The sequence below is a fragment of the Fusarium subglutinans genome (assembly GCF_013396075.1).
Source record: "Fusarium subglutinans strain NRRL 66333 chromosome Unknown NRRL66333_c0000034, whole genome shotgun sequence".
NCBI classification, from domain to species: domain Eukaryota; kingdom Fungi; phylum Ascomycota; class Sordariomycetes; order Hypocreales; family Nectriaceae; genus Fusarium; species Fusarium subglutinans.
The window spans coordinates 275,887-292,468 of NW_023502097.1; the positions used below are offsets into that span (position 1 = coordinate 275,887).

At 48.7% G+C, this 16,582-nt stretch overlaps 3 protein-coding genes across 3 annotated transcripts; 2 read left to right on the top strand and 1 right to left on the bottom strand.

Moving 5' to 3' along the window:
- Positions 1-5,855: 5,855 nt before the first annotated feature.
- FSUBG_3989 (uncharacterized protein) lies at positions 5,856-7,542 on the top strand (the record flags this gene model as incomplete). Its single annotated transcript, XM_036681928.1, has 5 exons — positions 5,856-6,184; positions 6,335-6,626; positions 6,696-6,849; positions 6,913-6,928; positions 6,981-7,542. 5 exons carry the CDS (start codon positions 5,856-5,858, stop codon positions 7,540-7,542), a joined length of 1,353 nt encoding a protein of 450 aa, XP_036540547.1.
- A 411-nt stretch (positions 7,543-7,953) lies between these two features.
- On the bottom strand, positions 7,954-8,574 carry FSUBG_3990 (ribosomal 20 precursor mitochondrial; the record flags this gene model as incomplete). Its single annotated transcript, XM_036681930.1, has 1 exon — positions 7,954-8,574. One exon carries the CDS (start codon positions 8,572-8,574, stop codon positions 7,954-7,956), a length of 621 nt encoding a protein of 206 aa, XP_036540548.1.
- Positions 8,575-11,395: 2,821 nt separating this feature from the next.
- On the top strand, positions 11,396-12,586 carry FSUBG_3991 (uncharacterized protein; the record flags this gene model as incomplete). The annotated part of the gene is made up of 1 exon (XM_036681931.1): positions 11,396-12,586. The coding sequence occupies one exon, from the start codon at positions 11,396-11,398 to the stop codon at positions 12,584-12,586; it is 1,191 nt and encodes a 396-aa protein (XP_036540549.1).
- Between the last annotated feature and the right edge of the window lie 3,996 nt (positions 12,587-16,582).

Consider the following 16,582-nt stretch of genomic DNA (forward strand, 5'->3'; position numbering starts at 1 on the left):
AGAATGAGTGAGAGTTGAGTATGAAGAAGGATTGGACTCCAAAGAAGCAGCGACAGCTTCGTCTTTAAGAAGGCATCTCGCCTGCCAGTATCCAAGACCTCAGCGTCAAACTCTGACGGGTGGCTGAGCAAACGGAGATCCTTGACATCGATCGGGACTAAATTAAAGTGGTCTCAACATGAGACGTGATGGATATGTAGGCGCCCCCTCATGTGCCTTGATTCAGCGAGATTCTAGGATCCGTATAGACGAGACGTGGTTTGGAAGCAAGTGGATAACTGAGCATGGACAGACATTACCATATTGGGCTCGAGAGCCTAGGATGAGTTGCCTTGTGGACTGGATGATAGACGCAGAATAACATGGATCCCAGATGCAAGGCTCACGTCCTCAGCAGATAGTGGAGGGATTGGCGGCCCCTTGTCGCCGTCCATCTGGTCATGATGAATTATCCGGGAGCCAATGGTAGCCAAGCCAAATAGTCCTCCCATGATGGGGACTTTTTGAGGGCTCTATTCGGTTGCCTCGGTTCTTTTGGAATCAGCAAGCGTTCACCGTTTGTTGGTATACGGCCGAATGTTTAACGGTGAAACTATTCCCGCCAGATCCAAAAATAGGACGGGCCAGCACTTGCTGGTAAACAATATGGATGAGACAGCCCATGGTGATTATAGAGAAGAGCTAAGTTTGAAGTTGTTTATTCGGTCCAGTGCCGATCCTCCTAGTAATTTAATTTGTCGTTCAAACAGATTCGTTGTTTGTGATGTGACAATGTGATGAGGTGAGGTGAGGTGAGGTTAACGGAATAATTGTCAAGGCTAGACTAGGTAGGCGGGTTGCTCTAGAAAGGATCGTATGCAGGGATGCGATGCATGGGAATATGCATAAAGTGGAGGTTGCAAGGGGGCGGGGTTTTAACGTCACACCAGACTCCGAGAGACACGGGGGAGACAAGGGTTTATCGTTTGCTTTTCCATGTATGACGGGAATATCAGAAATCGAGTAAACATTGCACTACTCCAAAGATTATGATAATTATCGATACTATTACTTTCGGATCTCGGTTCAGTTGCATCGTTGTTTTGACGATCTCAACCTGAACCACTTACAAGATACTCAGCCTCTCTCAACTTCTCTTCTCACACAAAACAATGCCAAGTAACAGATCGGACAGACCGTCCGCAAATATTTCCTCTTTAGAGACCAAAGACTTGGATGACAGATGAAGAGATTGATGATGCTGAGAGAGACCCTGGTCCAAGCGCTTTGTCTCTTACTGTAGATGAATCAAAACCAAGTTTCATGACTCCCCAACCTTGCCTCGCCCTTGTTTCAGAAACGACTCCACGACCCGAATCGAGGTGTAGAGTTCATGCACTTTGTCTCTGTTTTCACACGAATAGTGCTCTTTCGTCTACACTCAAAACAAGCATAATCTCTTCCTGAAGATGCTGCAATTGCGCCGCACCCTTTTCCCTCCAAACAAACACAGCCCCCCGGGGGACATGGTGTAGTAATAGGCATGTTCCGAGTGTTTGTATCAAAAGAGTGTTATTTTAGTAGCATGGCCAGTGTGTTTCCGTCAACAAGGATTATAACTGACTTTCTTGCAAATCCTTTGAGGCTCATAACGGCTCACACACATTTACGCGGATGGATGCACTTCGGTTCGTGATGAGATGACTTTTTCATATATATTGATTCGAGCCCAGGATTTAATCAATGCATCAGCGCTACTCACCGCGCTTGGATGCCCGTTTACCTTGCGAGAGCCACTCGTTAGATGCCGCTATGGTACTGCACGGCCGGATCGCCGCATTTTAATTTGCGTAGCTGCAGCTTCTCATCCTGTTTGCTATTTCCCTGGATCAGCTTGTTTCTGTTTCATGAAACGGGATGGGGGTTCATGATCCTTCGTAATCAATATCAACATGATTTCTGCTCTTGGCGCGGCTCGATATGATTCGAATTACGGAAACTTGAGATTGTGATACCATCTGCCTTGGATACGGATATCTCGGAAATTGCGTCACTATATGGGCCTTGTATCAATGGAGTTTGTTTTGTTTGAATCCTACGTCTGCTCATATTGAGCTTGATCTTTGGGTTGATGCTGTCAACAACCATCTATCAACACCTGTAATCCCTGTCGTGGAGCCAGCATAGCTGTTGTTGGGGACGTCATCGTCGTCGCCATCCTTAAGATTATCTATCCCAGGATGCTCACGAGTTTTCCTTCCAGCGAATGGGAATCTATCCTAGGGGAGGGAAGAAAACTTGGGACCCTAATCCTAAATAATCAAAAAGACTTTGAGGTAACTTGGGGTAAATTTAGGTTACCTTTTGCTGATTTCATTTCAAGACCCTATTAAGGTCTGATGCTTTCTTGCCTCCAGGCGCTATCCTCTCTCCGTAACCATATGAATGTGTCCCGTGTTACCATCTTTGAGTATTCATCCTCCGAATCAATCTCGCCATAATCAACGCCAGCAATCCCGCCACGCTCGGTCATTGGACTACACTTCAAGCGCGAGCGTTGCCTCCTCGTTCCTTGGTCCCTAGATATCTATGTGAATCCGAGATACACAAGACGGTGCTCCCTTCCGCAAAGTACATACTCACGGACTTCCAAGCTGGTATCATCCAGCCCTGTAACTCCAAACTGTTGAAAGGCAACAATTGGATGGTTGGTAGAAAAACTGCCATGGGTTAGGCATTGTAGCCGACATTCATCTGCACGATAAACTTAGCCTTGCAGGCCTGAAAAGGCTGAGATTGGTTCTGAATGGAAGACATACATGAGTCTGTCCAGGCTGCTATATTGAGTTCTATGTCCCACCGAGCTGCTCAAGTCCTTTGCAAACATTTGTGATCAGTACCTATCATAAAGGCACCAATGTCCGGATCCCGTCTGATAAAGCTTCGTAAAAGGGCATTGTCATCACTTAATTGGTTCAAAAGTGCAACGAGCCTTGTAACCAGATGCCACATATATTGCCCTCAGTATCAGGTTGTAGAAGGCGCTGCATAGGAGTGCTTCCATTCCTCTTGGGTCGCAGCTGAGGGTCAGAAGTTTGTCCAACTGAGACTCATCCATGAGCTATGGCTTTCTGCAGCTGGATTCCTTCCGCCTTTACCGTATGGCAAAACAGCCTCGATAACTTAATAGACTTACGATCATGTTTGGCAACTGGTATTAGCAGAGTGGCCATCAAGGCTACCAGCTTCTGATCTTCGATGTCTTGGAAAGAACAGTATTCATACAACCACGGACGGCGGCGGATGATGTAGGAGTTCGGACTAATCCACAGCTTCGTTTTGTGACCTTCTTTGCGATGGTAAATGATTTTTCCAGCACTGGCTGTATGTACAACAGAGAATACAAGGCCTTGCCATCCAAGCCTTGAATAGTTGGGTCCCAGCCGTCATCGCTTGACAGAATCGCACTCTACTATTGAGCAGCATCCTCTTCGACTTTGTCAATATCAACCTCTACTGAAGAATTACCAGTACTCAAGGGTGTCCCAAAGCCCTGGTTGACGTTGTATGGCCAAGACTGAGATAGTAGTGCCTCGTAGATCAACTCTGTTCATCGTGTTGAGAGAATGTTCGCCCACGCCTGGATCAATATTGGGATATAGTCTTTCTCTCTATCGGCAACGTTTATTCGAGAATCTTCGGAGCTTCCGGGCTTTGGAGTCGCATTTCTTTGTGTCGGTTTGTCCCAAGCGACTTAAAATATTACTTCTTGATTAAATGGCGGTATATGAGTCGTATCGGTTGTAGCAGCCCAGGTTTATCTTGCTCGAGTTATGACAACATTGGTATATGCATCGACGGTTTTGATATCTTTAGGAAATCTAGGGTATTTAGGATGGTCTGTTTTTATGCTTGATAGACAGTCCCCAATAAGCTGGTCGTTGCCGGACGCCAGATCTCGAATATTGAGCCATATGCGATATCCTGATGTATACATGGCGCGGACAGCCCGCTCGCTGGGGCGCACTGCATCTTGCATTTCTCGGATCTTTTGTCTTTGCAGAAGTTTGCAAGTTTGGGAGGTGTCATCCTATGGTTGTTGGATTGTTTTGCCTATGGACCATGCAAAACTCCGTCCCCAACAGTCTGTTGGTTGAGGGCTGTAATGACATGTTGGTGAGCACCTATAAAGGACATGGGAAATTCCTCGACATTTTTTGTTTTTAGAGGTGTATCTCAATTCAATTTTGCAGACAACATTCTTCATGCTCAGAGCCTTTAATGCCAAAAGAGGAACAGCAACGCGACAAGAGTTATGTGCTGCTCATGACAGGTAGAGAATGGCACGCTTCCAATATTCGAGGGATATAACGCCGTAACCTTCTACTTACACGCACAATGCAAAAGAAATAACTCAAATCGAGAAAAGAACAACACCCCTTTATTCCCGAATATCTCTTTGTCAAACAACTCCGCCCAACTATTCCCAATAGGTCTCTAAGTCATGATGGTATGGGGTAAGCTGCAAGAAAGATTAGATTGATAAGATGAGATTGTCATGGGCCCCGACACCGGAACGATCTAAACAGCCGTGTCGCAATTTTCTGCTCGCACATTACGACGCAATCCCAGCTAGACCTGGGTATTTTTCTAGAATACAGCGTTGTTGTACGTAACGAGATGTGTTGTTGGGAACTGAACGGTGAACCCCCTGCATGATTGACATGATGCGAACAAGTGAAATCTTCTCGTCTCATGACGGGTAAAAAAACACGTGGGGGATCCTCGTGACATTCCACAAGCCCGTAAAGAGAGAGTGGCATTTCTGTACTGTTTTGTTTATTCGGTGTAATAGTATTACATTGCAGCCCGAGCAAGCACGACATAGCCGTCACCGCCGGATTATACCATACGTATTATGTAGACTATTGTCTTTGTACATGGATGTTGAAAAAGTTGACAGCACTAGATCCACTTGAGCTCTCGGGAACAAAGAGGGGCAGAAGAGACAAGACAAGACTCGGTTCCATGATAGGTTTGAATCGGGCTCAGAACTCGAGGGTTATGCTATTCTTGGCAATTCTGACAAGTTCAGGAATTGGTCCTGGACTTTACCGTAGATATAATAGTTTCTAGTTTTGGGGTCGTTATCTAACTTGATTCGAGCTCTGGGTCGAGCTGTGGCTGGTATCAAGTGACTGACGCATCATTGACGAATCTCATTGATGCAATCGATCTCACTGCCGCTATTCACTCACGCATTCGCTTGCTCACTCACTCACCTTCCACTCCGTTTCCTCAATCTCACTCACTCACGATCTTCTACGCAAATCCACCGAGAACGACTCGGTTCTGCAGTTTCAATGGCTGCTTCTAAGCTCATATCATAACTCGTTCTTCCTTTCCACCTCCGTGATTCTCTGGTCCCGCTCCGTCTCCCCGCTTCATCAACTCCCGGCCTCTGTTGGTAACATTGATAACATAACATAACCCACTTCTTTCTCACTCATCATATAGCCCCAGTTCCAGTTCATTCCCCTGCAGACATCATTAGTCCTATTTTGTAACTCAACATCATCTTCTCTCTTCATACCTACCCTCGATCTCTCTCTCTTCTTGCATAACTACCTTGCCTTTCTCTGCCGTGTCTAGCCCCGATCAGACAAAGTTCCGCATCCCGGGCCCTCTTCCGGCCTTCGGCATCCGGTTCTATCATTCTCGGACCCCCCTCTTACCGACTCGAGCCCCCCCTACCCATTCCATCGCATCCCCTCTGCTTATCAGATCCTGGGGATCGTGGGCTCACACTGTACCTACTGTTTGTTCCATGTGCCAAGACGCAAGTCACTAGTAAAAGAAACACCCCAAAACAAGCCATGGCGCGTTTTGTGGATTTGGAGGAGGACGAGGATGTTGGAGCGGGCCCTGGCGGCTTTACCGTCAACGATCCTCGTGCCGCTTCTGCACCTCATCATGAGGTCGTGCCGCCCATTCCGCCTCCTGGTCCTCTTCATCATGACGACCCCCAGCAGAGTGAGCTTTCTCAAAAAGATCAGCATCTTCTTCTTCTTAGGAAGCTCCAGTTGTTGTCTGCCAACAGCCGGAATGGACCTTGGCCTCATTCATTGTATAACCCAGAGCCACTAGGCACCATGGACTCTTCTACTTTTCAGGCGCCTATTACCAACGCCTTTCAGTGTTATCCGTGAGTGCGATCTCCTTGTTCAATCAATTTTCTGTCCAATTCCTTTGAGTGATTTGTGGTTGGAGCTGTTGACCTTCATCATGATATCTGCTGCTTCGTTTAATACCGAATTCGAGACGTCATGACAACTCCCACTAACCCTCCAAAAAGCGTTGTCGAAGCCATTGCAGCGTCTATCGACCTTAATACCCTTGACGCTCTTTCGCGCACCTGTCGTCTCATTCATCATGGCCTCATTCAATACCGTACTACTCTGATCAACTCTACCCTCCACTGCCAAAACGAAGAGGTCCCCGTTGACGGCTCCGAAACCTTTCGCTACCGCGCTCGTGCTGGTAATTGGTTCTACATGGAAGATGGGCGCAGTTACAATGGAAAATCAGGCGACTGCGCTCGCGATATGGTTGGCGAATGCCGTCGATGCGGCGATGTGATATGCCGGGTATGTACAGCGATCTGCGAGCTGCCGAGTTTTGGCCCAATCGCGTGTTACTGACCATGAACTCTGCAGAACTGCGCCATCAAGCCACCGGCTTCCGTCGCCCTCAAGGAGAGGCATAGGAGACTCTGCAAACCTTGTGTTCACGCACCTATAGCCACTCTTATCAAGGCGCCCGTAGATTCAGATGTACCACTGTCATCTGAGTTGGTGTCGCGAGACGTCTGTAAGTGCGCCGATGAGGGTGTTTGGCTCTGCCAACCATGTGGGCGAAGCATTCGTGCCGCAGATCATGACTACCAGCGGTATGTATTAATTCCTAAGGAAGCTTACTCTCTTACTGACCGATGGGCTTAGTATATGGCGCTGGCGAAACCAATACGGTGAGGTCCTTGGCGGTCTTGGAACAGGCATTGGCGAGGGCGTTCGTGGCGTCGTGTGTGGCCGCGAAGCAGACTGCTGTGCCGCCAAAGAAGTCGAGCATCAGGTAGATTGCGACGCCGAGGACGCCCGGGACGGCAATGTGGCTCCGACTCCGGCCCCGCAACAAGCTCCGGTTGATGCACTCATCGACCAGCTCCGGCTTACACATGAGCGCACACCGTCACCGTCCCTCGGCCCTGGCTACCTTCGCCATGAGATCGAGGGTATTGGCGGTGTTGTGAAGCGCAAACGTGTTCGCATGGTGCGTGTTGGACATTGTGTCCCTGAGTGGGATGATGAGCGCACCAGTGGTAGTCGTATCCTCGGCCGAGAGGTTAGAGGAGAACGTCGTTCATGGTGCGGTTGGTGTAACCGTGTGATTCCTGGTGAAAAGGATCTCTTGAATGAGCCACCCTCTTCATCATCTTCAAGTGCTGGAGGAAGCCGTCGCACATCGACGTCGACTACTAGATCGACTGAGATGAAGTTGGATTAAAACAAAAGTTGCTTCGTATAGTTTTTCTTGATTGACTTGACAAATGTTCGTATATAGGTGTGTATCGACATCTTGGATTAGCTTTAGTTGTTTGCTATCTGGGAACAAGGGGTACATATGGGACACAATCGGAGATTTGTTGGACATTGAATGTTATAAACTCGTCGGCATACGCCATTCATGATACACAAGATAGGGAGACAAGGGTAAAAATAGAATAGCCATTGTATTCAGGGAGTTTTGGTATTTGGCAATTATACAGGATTTTGCCCTCTCGTTGGGCCGGATTCAACACTATTTGCATTTCACTTCATTCTCCATGACCATAATCCTACATCAACTCAGACGATTTTCCATGTTTGTACAAGTCTGATAGACTGTGCCACACCGACACATCGAAGAATAAACTCCTTACAACTCGCCACGGTACAGCATGTCTGTCCTCCTCTTGCGGTCCTCTCTCGCAGCGGTTCGGATAGCACCCCATCGTGATTCCCTCCTCTCCTGCTTGCGCTTAAGACCCTCAAGATGTGACTTGGGTGCAGGAGCAGCCATCTTGACAAAAACAGGCGAGCAGCCAAACTTTTCAGCCAGTTTATTCACACTCCATGTGACGGGATCATCTGCCCTTAGTCGCTTCATCTCCCTGATATCCTCAGCCTTGAGGTTGTATACAGGATTGCGGCGAGGATAGTCCATCTTTGGGGCAAGTTTGCCGGGTGCAATAGGTTCTAGAGGGGAGCCGGGGGTGTGTCGCATTCGTGTGAGAGCGGCACGGCGAGGGTCGCTATGTGGGAGGAAGATAAAAGGTGTGTGAAGAGGAGAGGCCTCGGAAGAAGGAGGGTTGTAGATGATAGAGTCGGAGGCGGGGAAGGCTGCCTTTCGGTCGGGGAGAAAGGACTCGTGAGGAGCAATCTTTAGAGATCGTTTTGTTCGGCTTGTTGTCTTATGACCACGACAGGGAACGGTAGGAAGGGCAGCACGAGGGCTGAATAGCCTGGCGGCTGGTCGGACGAGGCTTCGAAACTCCATTGTGACTTGATGGGCTGCCGTCGAGGGTTCCGTGACAAGTAATCAGTTGTACAAGTGAATGGAGGTGTGGTTTGACGTTGTATGGACCTCGAGGGCCGGGCTGAAAGCGATTGGCCGCGGTAATTGGCGTATCGTGTGGTTACCGCTAGACCCTGCAAACCACCTGAAGTCCAAGAATCTGAAGTTTCTGCCATCCACAGCTGCGCTTACCTAAGACACCTTACCTAATGGCCTAAGTCACGTGCTTGACTCAGCTCCAAAGTCACCTGGTATGAACTGGCTGATCATCTTCTGTTAGCTCCAAATTTGAGAGCTGATGACGTCGGCTCTTCACCAGGAGGAATGCCCCTCGACATTGACCCCTCGTGGCTGTTAACTCCCGCTTACATGCAGTCAGTGCAATAAGATGAAACTTCAAGCTGACGAGTCCCTTGTTTCATTTCTCCAAGGCCTTGGAGATCTACAGAAAATTCCAGAGAAACTGGAGAAATTGTGGAAGATCAATCCGTCACCCTTATCAGTGGCAAATTATAGCAGGGAAAAAGGGGTCAACGGGGTCGGCACATGGGGCTTGTCAGAGCTTGGAGTAGCCAAAACGGGGCTGAATTGGAAGCCCAATGATGCATCTCAGATTGGGTTTTTGGTGTTGTTGGTGTTTGGAACCAAAAAGCAATCAACGGTGGGTAAAGCAGGGCAGACTTTTCCCTCTCCCTCCTCGTTGGTCATTACTCTGATGCAGATACGCGCGGATCTTTATCCCTTATTAGCCTGTTCCGCCAGGGCAAGATGAAGACAGTGCCCTGAAGGAGTCGTCACGAGGTCCATGTTGGTAGCGGGGCTGTAGCCGGGTTGGTGATTGACAGCAATGGGATGTGATAAGAGGTGACCAACTTGGTGACCATGGATGGACACCCAACCGACTTGTTCCAAGGCAGAGAGAAAATATGCAGGCTGAAGGGATGATGGAGTGATAAAAGACTGATATAGCATCACATGTTATCAAGGCTGTGACTGTACGGATACGTACGAGGGAGAGAGAGTGAAAGCACTATCATGTCATTCCAAGATGAAGGGATATTTTGAACCCATCGGATCAGTCCCTCAGCATCTGAGATAGGCAGCCCAGGGCTGACCTTGGTACTAGGTATTGGGAGAAAGTCCCTTTGATACAGGCAGGCTCTGGTGCCTGACTTGCATTGACAAGAGTCCCATGTCGAATGCATGCATGCATATAGATGAATTGGTGCTGTACGATACCAGACAGACGTAACATCAAACTTAGGATCACAACATGGAGACCCAACAGAAAGAGAAGAGCATCTGGGAGGACGAGATACTAAAACGTGGTCACAGTCTGGGGCCTTGTAGCGCCTCTACGGCATGGCATCTCGATGTCTACCGTTTCAAGCAGGTTTTGCTAATAATGCCTCTCTCGTCCATCGCCCATCGTCCATCGTCCGTTGGCCGAGTTGGCAAAGGTCCCGTGGTTCAAAACCCTTTTCCCAGCTTGCATCCATCAATCGTTTACACTGGATCCATGGAATTAAATCTCTCGTCCCTGCAGACGGTGGAGGCTTTCATCTGTGCGACTCACATACATTGCCCCCATAAATGCCCTGGATAGTGCAATCATCCCGCCTCCAGTTGGTCCCGTGCCTTGATCAAAGTGCGCTGATCTTGGGAAAAGTTGAAGCTTGACTTGACCTCCAAAACGAACGAATTGTAAAGCCACCTACGCCGCCCGTCAGCCCCCCCAGTCATTATCAATTCTATTCACTTTCTCTTTTAACCTTTTGAAGCTCGTCTCACCCATCCATCCATCCCCCTCTTCTCTTCTCGAGTTCTGACTTTTGTCTCCCTTTCATTGTTCATTTCGGCAGACAATAAATAGAAGATCCATCTCGAAAGATCCTTGCAATTTACCTACAACGGGCAACGAGGCGAGCGACATCCGACAGAAGCAATAAACTTATTTTAGGTACCTACCTTAGTTTATCGTCTTCGTACCTGCACCTGCACCTACCTACGCTTGCGCCTTCAGGCCTCTCTCTCTCTCTCTCTCTCTCTCTCCCCCTCCCTTGGCACCTACGAATACGCTACAGCCGTAGCCATAGCGCGCCCAAAGTCTCAGCCCGCTCTGCCCTGCCGAGCATTCATTGTACCTAACTCACCCACAATCTATCTCCGACTCTCCCTGTCTCTCTTCAACCCATCCAGCCAGCACCGGGCAAATCTTGGAATCATTGTCTCGGCCACTCTCTAGAGCATCAGCCACAAAAACTCAAGTGCATCACGCATACCCTCGACCGAGACGGCGTCAAGCGAACAACGGCATTGCCGCGATTAGCAGGTCCCTAAGAGTTAGCGCTGGCCGTTGCGGGTCTTTGTTTACGGAGTCCCCAGTATTGTACCGGGAGCTACGGACTGTTTTACAGGGCAGATATACCTAGGTAAGTTCCGTGAGGTGCTATCTAATCCAATATTCAATGTTTCTCCCATCCAAAGGGCAGCCCAGCACCAACGCCAAACTCAAAGTCAAAAGTCTCAGTTACACAAGGTCACATCTGACTTTGTTTTTTTTCTGCTTCTCCCGACTTTCTCATCCCATACTTCACGCCCGCTACTTAAATATCTCTTCTGCCCGCCCTCCCACTTGCCGATATAGACTTGCATTCCACGGCTTTCGTTACTGACTCGACCTCATTGGACAGTCCCAGACAATCTTGTGCAGCTGCAAACGTTCTACCGTATATAATTTATCACCTAGAACCGTCGACAACGCTTAACCTCGGACGCTCAACATCTGGGCTCACCTGTCAACATGAGTCTCGCCGAAGCAGCCTCCATCACTCGCGATGACCGTTTCGCCAACGCTGAGTCTGTCGATGACCAGCGGTTAGGTGACTCAACCCCTCGAGCTAGCGATTTCAACAACGAGGTAGATCAAAAAGAGGATACAAAGAAGGACGGGAAGAGCAAGATGCGCAGCTTGTTCGGCCTCGGCAAGAAGAAGTCCTCTGTGCTTACGAAGTCTAACTCCAAACCCGACACAAACAACTCCAAGTCTGAATCCCAACCGGAATCTCGTGCTGAGTCACAAACTCCTTCCAACGCGAACTCCAACCCTGCCAGCCCACCTCTATCTCGAGATGCTTCCAAGCTGTCCTCGAAACAGCCATCATGGCCTCCTGCCAGCGAGCAGAGCTTTGCCCTCCCCTCATCTCCAGGTCGCGGCTTCACCGGTTCTCCACGACTTTCATCACCAGCCACATCACAGATCTTTGAGCGTGATGTCCAGGATAGCACTGTGCTCAAGCCCAACTCTCCAGCCATCCCTACACACATTCAGACCGAAAACTACATTCCTCCCGTCCTTGACGATGCGTCCGAGGCCATCACGAACGAAAAGCTTGACCCTGATACAGTCGAGATTGTGACCCACAGCTCGCATCAACCCGCCGCTGTGACAGTTACAGGAGCCAGCAATGTTCTTCCCTCGTATGACCTTGGAGCCAGCGAGTGGGCAGCCGAGCTCGCTTCCTTTGCTGACCGAGAGGCTGTCTCGGCCGACAACGCTTCCAACTACGGTTCCCTGGACTCTTCCGATGTCCGCCGCCTCTCATTCATTTCGTTTGCCGACGTTGTACAGGCTGAACACAACCCTCTCTCGGGTGTTGCGAGCTCCCGCGACAGCATCCATCTCGCAGGACTTACGTCTCTCCCAACAGCGGTCAACCGTTCACCTTCACCCATTCGATCACCCGTGTCAAGCCAAGGACCCGAGACAAGCCCCCCCACAAGCAACCCTGGCAGCATGAAGGGTATCGAGTTGAGTCCAACTCGAAGACCTCTTGGTAGCCCAACAAGCACAAACAACCTCAAGCTCAACCCCTCAGGGGGTGATCTGAACATTGAGACAATGAGCCAGGCCCTACGACGAACCGGTAGCAGCGATCTGAGCCATGTTCGCAGTGGTCCTGCAAGCCCAATTGAGGCAACTCACCTTCGTTAATTGCATTTTCAGCACGACAGGAGTACGCTATTCAAGAAGGAGAAACGATGATATCCACACAGCAAATGCAATATTTTATACAATTTGGTGACTTTAGTTAAATTTTATTCTATTCAACTTCGATACCGTCTGTATGGGGATCGACATCTTTTGGGAGGGATTGAGATTGAGGATACTGGGATCTGGCAATGGGAGTTGGAAGAGAGAGTTTTTACCAGGCGTCGAGACTTTGCGCGATACAGGCACCATGCACATATCATGCTTTCTTGGTCTTTTGTTTCATCTTCTTTTCTGACGCCAGAAAATACAAAGAAACTGCCCAAATTGGTAGTTACTTATTCAACATATCTTGTTTGTTTCACTTTCGCCCGGGTGATTTCTTGCGGGTAAGGGACACGATGAATCATGATGTTGTGTCATAGCCATGGAAAGTTTGAGCATCAGACGTACGTTGAGAGAAGGGAAATGGCATGTTAGCATGTTATGCGTGTAACCAGTACCGCCTTTGTTGTCGATCAAGGGAGTCTCTCTGCAGAAGAGGAGCACGAATATGGCCTTTCTTGGCATGAGGAAATTCTGAAACGGTGACTGCAGCTGTTGTGGACCATGATGAAGAAGTCTGGCTCTCTTGGTGAAATCATAGCCTTCAGCATGGTCTAGGTAAGGTAGTGGGGCTTTCGTCTCATGAGCAATGGTACAAGTTTCTAGAACATGATATGTAACCTTGTTGCTGGCCTCAAGAAACAACATGTCGATTCTACGCCCTGATTGACAGTCGAATATCTTGGAGGATTAAGATGGTTTCCTTTTTTGATATAAACCACTTGGACCGATTGCGTGGCACCACATGAGACATGGATATCATATCATGACGAAGGCCTAAGAAGGAAGGCTATGCATCGAAACACACACAATTAGGCTCATCAAATAGACACTCGTCAATAGAAGCGGTGTGATTCGGAAACTTGTGTTGCCTGAATTGTTGCACTTTGTGAGCTGATGTTTCGAAAGACTCCTGGGTTAGGTCAAGAGATGGACTGTGCTTGATTACCCGGGGTCGAAGGAGGTCACAAATGGGGACAGGTCAGGCAAGTTTTAAAGTTGGGAACCATGATATTCTCGAATGATTGGTCCCCGGCATTCGAAAATGGTTCTCTCACGCTTGAACACGTCGACACAATGGTCTTGACCCCTGACTGACGTTGAAAAAGAAACAATTGCCTTGGAGGTAAGATGCGACTTTCGTGTAAGCAAGGTACCTTATGCATCAATGATTAGATAGATACCTACATGGTAACATTGGTGACTCATGGAGAAGCAATAGCACAGACTCAAAAGACAGGACTCCCCAACGACACGTAAGATTCATCTCAGAATCCAGGCATTAGCAAAAGCAAAGACCATGGAGATGAGAGTTTTTCTAGATGCTACACGTGGGATCGTCCCACGCCAGCGGGACGGGACAGCGAACCCAGTGTTGTTGGAACCAACAGCCTCATATTCTACTGTATGCACATCTTTCTTGCATATGCTCGATATCAGCAGCGGGCGTTGGATCATAAGCTCAGGGTTTGAGTGGCAACCCAACATCAAGTTATTCCCGGAATCATTGATATCATCCGGATAAGATTTTCAGGAGAAGAGAGGAGTAACTAGTATCGTGAATATCGGAGATAGACCACGGAGAACGCTTTGACGGTCCTATTTGCTTTTGGGGAGACCTTGGGGTTCCTTGTTAGCCTTGCCAAGAACTGTTGGTTACAAGAGAAGATATCTTGTATGTGGGCAGGGCAGGCCTCAAATCTTAGTTTCCCTAAGATAATGCCAGGAACACGAATTCCCATCATCTCATTGGATTTGAGCCGTCAGGCTGATGGTTTTGTCAGCTTGATCTTGCTTCTTAGCTGTCATTAACCCTGGCATGCTTTTGATTGCAGATCTCGTACCCTGAACCACTCAGAGATTGTCTTTGATGGGAATTGTGATCGAGTCTGGTGCTAGGAAGCTGGTCCCGAGAGAGCTCCTGGACTAGCGGCGCTCAAGTTTGAGTTTCACTAGAAGCTACTCTGTAGAAGCTAGATGCGTGGGATATCAGCCCGTCGTTGCGGGCGAAGACTGATACTTGCCGGGTGACATTCTGACTATTCCCATGTTATGGCCGTATCATGGCTGACGCCTTGTCGTGCTAGCAACTCAGATTCCCTGTCCCGCGTGTCTCTGAGGCACTCTTTTCTGCATCTTGACACCGAAAATCATCATCAACTCGAGTCATTGACAGTCAGCTCTCTCCACGAAAACCTAACGAACGTTGAGATTGGATCGACCATCATTAATCATCTGAAGGCCTGTCCCCAGCTAGCGGGTCTGCAGCCAGGATGAGGGTTACTTGCACAATCGCAAGAAGAACCTTTACTGGAAAAGCTCATCCGAAAAATGTCCTCTTTTGGGGAGGGAGGAAAGCATCCGAAGAACCTGGCTCGGCGGGACAGGGTGATTGCCCGTGATTTGATGGAAACACTGGAAACGCTGGACGACTTGGGATGAAACTTGGGAGCAGGGAATTCAATGTGACGCTGTGAGATGTGATGCTGTTGGTGTTGGTTTATCAATCAAGTGGACAACTCATAACCAGTCTGACGGGTCCATTGTGGTTCCATTCTCATGTCGGACAGAGTCTCAGTGCATGATACAAAGAAGCTTTGAGGACAGCAAGGTTTCGTTTCTGAAATGAGAACTGGATCACTCGGAGGATAGGATACTCGGGCGGCCTCAATACTAGTAATATCTCAGTTGACTATTGCTTTCATACGTACGTAGGTACACACATCATATGCGCTGATATTGTAATCATACAATCACGGTAAAGGACTTAGGCCACTTCCTAATTTAGCATTGTAACTCTCTATCAAACGAGATCCGCTCTCGTCCATTAACCAACTCCACACTTGTCGTCCACTGTTGCGTGCTGCGTTGCGTGCCCGGGACAGGGCCAGGTCTTAGAGTGGGATCCGACTTGCAGGGCACATCTGTCAGGGAGACCCTGCTGCTTTCCCCCCCACTGCGTCGGGTCTGGGTCTGAGATTCTGGAAGGAAAGGCATGAGATGAAGTTGAGGAGGACTATGCATTGTGTAGCACCCAGTTGAGACAAGTCACAGACGGACTCGTCAGCAGCTGAGATACTTGATGATAGTGTCTTAGTAGGTACCTTAGTAGGTTGACGGAAGTAGGTACGTACTTGGGTATCGTCACGGCCCGTCTTGTCTCGGCATCTTTGTTCAAGTAAACGATTGGACATGATGGCTCGCCCGAAAACTAAAGCCGAAAAGGCTGCATGGCGTTCCATTCTGCGCTGTGATCGGCAGCGAAAACCGTCCCTAGGTAGTTATCCCCCGCTTCTCGAAGCCGGATCCAAGACAGAAGAAGCAGGTCAGTCGACCTGATTACAAAATGTGCCTGGCCATATGCAAAGCAAACCGGTCGGAGAGAAAAAAAAGAGCACGACCCTGATGATATCTCACGACATTATGGTTTAAACTTCCGGCAGTTGCAGAATACGTATTCCTGTCTAATATCACCCACCCAAGCAAGGCAGACTAGGCGCGGGCTGTTTTCATCCTGTCAAAAGCCCTTTTCTTTTCAAGACCCCTACGGGTCGGGTCAAATCAAGCCAAGCCAAGTTCTGGGACAGACAGCGTTCAAGGGTGGTTGGAGAAACAAGGGCCAGTTGCGCTTAAGCCTGAGCTTAAGGACAGGCAAAGCCATTGGTTCCTCTGTGGAGGTGCTTGGATTTAGTTATTACAGAAGACACAGACAGACAAGAGGCGTTCGTTCACTAACTCAAAGTGAATGTGTCGCTCAAGTGCGTTGCGTGTGTGGCGACGTTTAACTTGGATTTAGCCTTGTTAATCTCTCTCCAATTCCCGCCATTGTCTCGACTCGACCTTGACCTTGTCTCGTCTCGTCTTGTCTTCTATAAGCAGCATAGGTAATCGAAC